General features: G+C 30.3%; 1 protein-coding gene across 3 annotated transcripts; it reads left to right on the top strand.

The window, feature by feature from the left end:
- Positions 1-2,272: 2,272 nt before the first annotated feature.
- Positions 2,273-5,820, top strand: LOC132758013 (asporin-like). 3 transcript variants are annotated; one of them, XM_060749534.1, is made up of 4 exons: positions 2,273-2,408; positions 3,181-3,247; positions 3,895-4,516; positions 5,045-5,820. In XM_060749534.1, the coding sequence occupies exons 2-4, from the start codon at positions 3,209-3,211 to the stop codon at positions 5,263-5,265; spliced, it is 882 nt and encodes a 293-aa protein (XP_060605517.1). In that variant the 5' UTR covers positions 2,273-2,408; positions 3,181-3,208; the 3' UTR covers positions 5,266-5,820. The 3 variants fall into 3 exon arrangements, with proteins under 3 accessions (XP_060605517.1, XP_060605515.1, XP_060605516.1); XM_060749532.1 differs by having other exon boundaries at positions 3,895-5,820; XM_060749533.1 differs by lacking the exon at positions 2,273-2,408 and adding an exon at positions 2,415-2,633 and having other exon boundaries at positions 3,895-5,820.
- Positions 5,821-9,200: the final 3,380 nt, after the last annotated feature.

Here is a 9,200-nt window from a genome sequence, read left to right as displayed (position 1 = left end):
GCAACATATTTCCTAAGGGTGATTCAACATTATTCAAGCAGGAATATTGGAACCACCATGAATATGAAAATGCCAATGTAAGTTTGACATAAAATAGAAAACACCAGAGTTTTAAACTAAACAGTAGACAATTTGTTTGTTTCTGCATTAATATCTGTGTAAATCTTTGTGGAACCATTGTTAAGAATTACAAATCATGTTTTAAATGACGCATGTTTTTTTGTTTGTTTGTTTGTTTTTTTTTTTTGTTTTTTTTTTGTTTTTTTTTTTGGGGGGGGGGGGCATTTGTTTGTCTGATTTAGAATACAGCAACTCATAAATACACTTCAGAACAACACAGCTTCAATCCTTGGTTTGAGTATTATACATGTTATATATATTCTTGGCACTTCCATTATTACTTTTTGTCATTTTGTCTTCTAAAGACACCCCTTTATCGTGAATTATATATCAAGGTTAGTAACTTGTAAGTAAAGTCAAAAATCTTTTTTTTCCTTTAACGACTTCTATAACAGATGTTACTCAAACAGTCGCTTAAGCAATAACTACCCAATAGGTATTCGATATTTTATGCAATGATGATGTATTCATATACCACTCAACTTTTGCTATGCACCATAAGTTAATTTTTATATAATCACAAGTATAAAACCGATTTCTTTCCAATTTTTGAAAATTGAGATTCAGCAATGGTTTGAGATGGTCCCCTGACATGAATCCGTGTTGACTAATCCGTTACAAAATGTCTAGGTAGCATGGAAAGCATGCACCTTACTATTTTCATGTTTTTGATGGGGTGTACAAAAATAGCTCGAATTCGCTTTTCCTTTCATTATCTGTTTACATCAATATTGACAAATAGGGGTGTCGATAATTCTTATACAAAAGCATATTATTTATCGCCTTAATCTGTAATCACCAAAATAATTACTCATTTTTAACCGTTCAGCATATTAGCGTAGTGGTTGAGTGTTGGCTTCTTCTGTGTAAATACCCAAGCCTGGTTAGATTCCTAGATAAGGCATTTTTTCTTTTCTTATATTTTTTGCTTTTTATATTTTTTTCAAAGATCTGGATTTTAGCTTCTTGTGAATTTAGTTCATACAATACTACCAGTATTTAAGAACATTTGGTTTTACAAACACTTGCTTCCAACCGGTTAAGTTAGAGGCAACCCGTACAGTCGTGATTAGAGTGAGAGGATTGGAAGATATTTGAATATATAAATATACAATTGAGCCGAAATTGTAAAAAAATGTAGCAAATTGAATTCAGAGTTTAAAATAGCATTAAATTGACAATACTAGTTCAATCTGTTCAATGACTGCAATAAAAATGCAAAGTGTGATAACTGATGAAACTTGCACAACCCATGATATCATAATGGTATGACTGATTAATGTAAACGTTATCGTGTTCGACTTATACAATGACATGTCTTTTTTATACGGCGACATTACCGGCTTATTGTCATTCAGCCATAACAGTTCTAGTTCACAAAGTAAAGCAATGCTGTAATACTGACACTGAAACACTAAACTTGAAAAGGTGATATCTAATTATTGCTGATTGTCTAGCCATCTTAATAAATAAATTACAATCACCCCCAGTAACGTTTTCAATTTATGGGTTGATTGAAGAGATTGTGATAATATTATGTGAAATGAAATGTCCATATCTGGCGGATACATTATAAAATGTGTTTTAATAAGAAATTGATTTAAAAACTCTATTTGCCTTTTTCATTACAAGTTGCTTAATGTTAAAACTTTTTTATTTTATCAGATATGAACTTTTAAATGAAACATTGTAACAGATAATGAAATGAAATGTTACAATGAAACGGGATTTTAGTGTTATTTGTTTCAGGGGGGATTTACGTGACTTTGTATAGTGATATAAACGAGCCTAGGTAAGTTCTTATTTTTATAAATTAAGGTGAGAAATGTTTCCTAAATCTAAACTAGACATAGACTATCATATGCACGATTACTTTGTTTGAAAATAAACACCAAGTGCATTGTCCTACGTTTTATGGTTTTTGAGAACTAGTGTATAAGCGATACATTCATAAATTTATCTCATGAAGCATTTTCATGAGTCATGTAGATAAATAAAGAAGATTTGAAAAGAACTTAGATACAGTTCAAATCCTTACATACTCCTAAGATACGTCATTATTTGGTGTTTACTATAAATCTTAATGAGAGTTAACATCAGGATTTCATGACATTTGACTTATATACACCTTAGCCAATGGAACAATGGAATGGTTTGCGATAAGAAAGCATTATTTAAGGTTAGGTATAGCGAATTCAATTTCGGTTCAATTGCATGGAACAATTTTTAGAGCGGAGTGGTATATATTAAACAACGCATCGATACAGTAACTAAATAGTTTGATTTGAGTAAGTATGTAATACTGACTTTCGATACCGATTTTAATATTGTATGTTTATGTTCTATTACATGTTTTAAAATCAAAAACGATCTGTTGCCTTGCTCTGGTGACGAAAACGGCACAATATCATCCTAAAATACTTGTAGAATTTCAACAATCATCCAACGAGACCCCTTTCTGGCAAAGTGAAAATGTTTTTATAGGCTTTGTATTTAACATGTGAATTAAACAGGTATACATTAATTTTTATTTCAAGGGAAATCATTATAAAATACTTTGAGAAGAAATAGTAGTTTACGGAACAGATAATTTGCATCGAAAGAACAATGTTTAGCTTATTGCAAAAAAAGGAAAAGAAAGTTTTGTTATTTTGTTAAATCATTTATTGGCATGGAATGTTTCTATTCCTGAAAAAATATTTTTACTTTATTGACTTTATCAAGTTTAAGTATGAAATTTCATGACACATATCACTTTATAGAGTATACAGATAAACCTCTTCAGACCGACCGTTAGGAAATCTACCACTTTCCAAATAAGATTTTGTATATAATTTTGGACAAAAACTTAACCTTTCTAGAATCAAATGGTAAAAGAAAATCAATGGATTTTGTTATGTTGGTTTAAAAAGTATGTGACGTTGGTTCATTTTTTAAAAACGTAGATATGTGCAAGTACTTAAGCTACAAGTTTTTTGTACCAAAGACATATTGTTACAGTGAAAGTACCAAAGAGTCGTCTATTTACGTATGATATTACATATCATTTTCTTGTTTCAGATAACTGGAATTTACAGGTGTTAAACAAATGTATGTCTGCGTAATAAAAATGAGTGATGTTATACCTGTAAGTAGAAAATATTTATATCACGTCTTAAATTGATTTTATAGAAAAACATGCAATTCGTGTCCTTAATTGCCTTGAACATCTTTTTTGAAATCCTAGTTTCAAGTTTACCTAACTTTTAAGTGATAATGAATACATTGCATGCACATGTTACCAAGCTCGTACTTAAATATGGAACTTAAAACGAACGATGGTTAATTTGGGGACCAAAAGCCTCTTTTCATGAAATGGCACTAACGTGTTTCAAAAAATGTTCCGTGATATTACCGCCTTATGAACACATATGCGTATTTTTCTAAATAGAAATTTTACGTTTTCGTGTGAAATGTTGAATTAAGTAGGTGTTTGAGGACTTAGACGGTACCTTGTACTTCCTAGTACCGTTCACGAACAGGCTCAATCAAATCGGACTTTCAACATTGTCAATTTTGCTGTTTTTTCATGTTCTTAAATTTAATCTTAAGATTAAATATTATTCTTCTTTTCATTTCATATAGAACACTCGAATTTCAAAACAGGAACTAAAGTAGTAGTCCATATAGCAAAGTGACAATTTCATTTAAAGCAAGGTCATATCAAAACTGGTTTTAAACTTAAACTCAAAACAGTCATCTTCTGAAAGAATAATTAAGTTTTTGACTTTTCAGATTCTTGCTATAGTGATAATTGCCTACTTGAGATTTTCTACCACATTCATACTTCAGAACGATTGCCTAGTGTCCTCACCTTGCACATGCTTTGACAGTTATGACGGCATAGATATCAGATGCAGCAGTACAGATCTAACGACCATTACGGATATTAAACAATTTAGTGCAAACGTTGATAAGATAAATCTGTATTTTAGTTACAACAAATTAACTGTTATTCAAAATGATACCTTTCGAAATTTGAGCTCAATCAATGCAAACGATATAGATTTACAACTTCAAGGAAATATGATACACAGGATTGAAAGCAATGCATTTAATGGGATTGCAAAAACCATCAAAAGTCTGCAGCTGCAAAGTAACAATATAACAATTTTACCATTGGCTATCAAATATCTTGTTAACCTAAAAAGTCTTGATATTTGTGACAACCCTTTACATTCTCTTGATACATTAGTTATGCACAATATAGGAAGAAGCTTGACTTACTTTAGCTTCGATTTAGATACTTTCACCGAGTGGCCCAAGGAACTTCATTACCTTCGAGTATTAGAATCATTGATTGCAAACCACATACCTTATCCACAATTAGATGTTAATGTTTTCCATGGATTTGAAAGTACGCTTAGACATCTTACTCTTGATTACTCCAAGCTTAAGGATGTTCCTAATGCTATATGCCACCTCAGTCAGCTTACTTCTTTCACATTTAGATTTGCTTATCATCTCCAGACAAATATATCCTCTACTTTTGCGCCATGTACTCAAACTAATTCTACCGTTTTTGAGCTTAATCTAGCTAGCAGTAACATTCATACGTTTCCAAATGTTTTTACCTTGTTCCCATTCCTTTCAAAGTTAAATATCTTGAATAACTCACTTGAGTATATAGAAAGTACTAAAATTCCAACGTCCAATGAACTTACATCTATATATTTACAATATAACCGTTTTGAAAGAATACCGTATGCGTTGAATCTGTTCAAACGTCTTAAACAGATTTTTCTTTATGGTAATAAGATAAAAACAATAGAAACACCTGACTTGTCAAGATTATTTTCTTTGATTGTTCTACATTTGTTTCACAATCCCATTTCGTATATAGCACCAGATGCGTTTTATAATAATATCGATTTATCTTATCTAGTTTTAGATTACACGCGTCTTGACCATGTTCCTGTCGCAGTGACATTCTTGACAAAGCTGAGATATTTAAAACTTAGCGGGAGGCCTATTGACTGTACATGTGACATGTCATATTTAAAACACTGGAATGTATCATCTGTTAATACATTTAGTACAAAATGTGCTTCTTCCTCTGAAACAGTGAAACATTTTATCATGACCTTCTTACAGTCCTGTCAATAGAACTTAAATGATTACTATAAAGCAAAACCATGTATATTTTGTCGTTAACTCATCAGAAATGAGTACATTGTTTTCTTCTTAAGAAAGGGCAAACATGCCAATAATGGGTTTATATCATGTTGTATATTATATTATGTCGTTAAATAATCAGAAATGAGTAATTTGTTTTGATCTTTAGAAAGGGCAAACATGTCAATAATGGGTTTAGAGCATGTTGTATATTTTGCCGTTAGATAATCAGAAATGCATACGTTGTTTTTTCTTTAGAAATGGCAAACATGCCAATAATTGGTTGATAACATGTTGTATATTTTGTCGTTAGCTCATCAGAAATGAGTATATTGTTTTATTCTTTAGAAAGAGCAAACATGTCAATAATGGGTGTATATCATGTTGTTTATTTTGTCGTTAAATAATCAGAAATGCGTACGTTGTTTTTTCTTTAGAAATGGCAAACATGCCAATAATTTATTGATAACATGTTGTATAATTTGTCGTTAGCTCATCAGAAATGAGTATATTGTTTTATTCTTTAGAAAGAGCAAACATGTCAATAATGGGTGTATATTTTGTCGTTAACTCATCAGAAATGAGTACATTGTCTTTTTCTTTAAAACGGGCAAACATGTAAATAATGGGTTTAAAGCGTGTTGTATATTTTGTCGTTAAATAATCAGCAATGAGTACATTGTTTTCTTCTTAAGAAAAAGGGCAAACATGTTAATAATGGATTTATAGCATGTTGTTTATTTTGTCGTTAAATAATCAGCAATGAGTAATTTGTTTTATTCTTTAGAAATGGCAAACATTCCAATAATTGGTTGATAACATGTTGTATATTTTGTCGTTAGCTCATCAGAAATGAGTATATTGTTTTATTCTTTAGAAAGAGCAAACATGTCAATAATGGGTGTATATCATGTTGTTTATTTTGTCGTTAAATAATAAGAAATGCGTACGTTGTTTTTTCTTTAGAAATGGCAAACATGCCAATAATTTATTGATAACATGTTGTATATTTTGTCGTTAGCTCATCAGAAATGAGTATATTGTTTTATTCTTTAGAAAGAGCAAACATGTCAATAATGGGTGTATATTTTGTCGTTAAATAATCAGAAATGAGTACATTGCTTTATTCTTTAGAAAGGGCAAACATGTCAATAATTGATTAATAACATGTTGTATATTTTGTCGTTAAATAATCAGGAATGAGTGCGTTGTTTTCTTCTTAAGAAAGGGCAAACATGTCAATAATGGGTTAAGATCATGATATCGATTATCCCCTTATGAAAGTAGCGATGAATGTTGTGTGTAATAATATGTCCCAGGTGAACTTACATACAGAGATGTTAATCACTTACATTGTAGTAAATTACAAAATTCTGTAGAAGTAAGAGATGATTCAGCTATATGATCAATTAGTTATTTTTGGAATTTAACCGGGCATCAAAAAATAAATTGTTTTGCGGAGTGAACATGTTTTTTTATTTTTGGGTTTAATGTGACTACTTTAAAAAAATGATTTAATATCTCTTTGGCTGATTTTATTGTACTTCAAACTATATAAGTAAAAGATGAAATTATATAAGCATAGATTGATGTCTGATAGTTACATGGTCATCATTAGATATATTATTTACATTTATATTGGTAAAACCAATTCTCTCAGTTTATGGGCTTTAAATGGAAATTCAACTGCAGTGGTACACTTAAACTTGCTTGCTTTGTATTAGAAAAACAATCATATCATGTTTATTTGTAGCTTGTTGTGTATTTTTTTAAACTTTGTATGGAATTTCTTCTTTCAAAAACAAATTGATTTTTCTCAATTTTTAGTGATTCAGGAGGATGTGTGTTTTAAATATTTAACTGTATGATTTTGTACATATAATTTCATAATTTCATGATAATTAAATGTCATATAAGTTTTGATGTATTACATGCATAATATTTTGTCGAGGTTATTTCAATCATTATTGATTTCTTAATGATGATTAAAATTCATTTAGTCGATTTCATTAGGTAATCTCTTTTTCTTTTTCGTGAATTACAACAAAGTTTTTACAAGGGCAATTTTTAAAAAAATTTAAAAGTGATAATATAAATATTTGTATAACGCTAAACAGGTATATCAGAAGCGTGTATTAACAAAATTATTGTATAAATTTTGAAAACGAGTAATTGCAAACTACCTGCGTATTTGAATGTGATACAATATAGTTTAAAGCTGCAGGCCTCCAGATTTCGATTAAATCAAACCTGGGAAAAATGCACTAAGATCTTAGGAAAGGTACAAAGATTAAAAATTCTAGTAAAAATTTACATGTTATTTGCGATTAATGACTGAATTTTTCAGTATGTATAATTATATATCTACTGCATTACCAATGCAGCAAGGGCTAATTTTGCATATTTTGACCTCCTCATAGTAATTTACCTAGGTTGTAAGTGCCATAAATAATGTGTAAATTGCATTCTTCTGGTTACTTTACAATAATATACTGTTGAATACCCGGTACATTTTCATATTTTTAAGAAAATAAATATTAACCTGGAGGTGTGCTGCTTTAAATGACATACTATAGATTCAGGCTCTGTCTAAATATGCAAAAGAACACGCTTGTGATATGCTATATTCTAACCTCTAAGGTAATGTTTTTGTAGACTGTAAAATATTAATTTCAGGTTGAGAAACATTAATTAACAATATTTACAAGATTTGAAATAAAACACAAATAAAACAGAATGGCATTTTTATTTTATAGTATGTACATGAAGTTATCAAATTTGTAAATTTGATGTTTTGGAATGTTTTTACCGCTCATATTTGACAGGGTGACCCAGGTTCGAAAGGAGACCAGACTTGATGTACATAATATTGTTGTTTGTTTTTTTGCTTTAATCTCATTTCTATTGGTGTAAACTAAACCCACACAAAGTATAAAACAAACGCAAGACACATGCATACCATTGTGTTCAACTGTCCAAATATAACCGCAAATGAAATCGAATTGAGATCTCCCAAGCATATAAATAGAAACCTTAACTCGAGCAATAATGGGCAATAACGCAACACAAAACAGGAATTGCCAAGTACTAAGGACAAAAGCAATTGACGCAAAACTCTAGTCTAAGAACGTGTAGATAGGAAAATTGTATGATACTCTTCCCAAATTAATTTCAAAATGCTTAAGAAAAAGTATTTATTGAAAAATAATAAGTTCATGTTAGCTGCTCCAAAACTGAACTTGTTATACCTGTATTAGAAAAGGAACTAGCTTCTTGTCTTATGTATAACTTCTTTGCAGTCGATAACTTGCGGGAAAGGCTTTATTCTGAATACAACAAATAAAATATGATTTCATCTTTTATCTGATTCATACTTTCATTTTTGTTTTCAAATGTCTTATGAGTATACAATCATTAACTAAAATGTACAGTTTCTTTGGCTGTTGGTATGCTCTCTACAAAAAATAGCTTCGATTAAGAAAATTAAAATTAACCAGATATAAAATCGACCTTTAGGCAAGCAAATGCACTTCATAGATTGTGATTAACGTATTATTTTGTATGAAGTAAATTTCAAACTGAATTAAAAGTGTCTCTTAATATGTAACTTTGGAACTACTTAATATAAAAAATTAAAGCAAAACAGAATGCTGCTGTGTTGTAGTAATTGGAAATTATGGTAATGAAGCAAATGGATGCCAAAATGTATGATCAGTTTACTATAGCTCTCCTCTTGAGAGAAAGTGTAATGTTTTGACAACATACATATTTTTCAACCACATTTTGGTATCCCATTTCTATGGTGACTGATTTGTGCAATTCATGTTTTTGCCCTGCGACCCCGCCAAACGATAAGTCGAGAAATCACGTGTTTAAACGGCGGGAACGTGGAGCAAAAACACGCTAATTAGCGGGAGCGCGAGACA

The sequence above is a fragment of the Ruditapes philippinarum genome, unplaced genomic scaffold, assembly GCF_026571515.1.
Source record: "Ruditapes philippinarum isolate M1 unplaced genomic scaffold, ASM2657151v2 ctg14752_1_1_1_1, whole genome shotgun sequence".
In the NCBI taxonomy this organism is placed as follows: Eukaryota; Metazoa; Mollusca; class Bivalvia; order Venerida; family Veneridae; genus Ruditapes; species Ruditapes philippinarum.
This window is presented reverse-complemented; position numbering and strand designations above follow the sequence as displayed.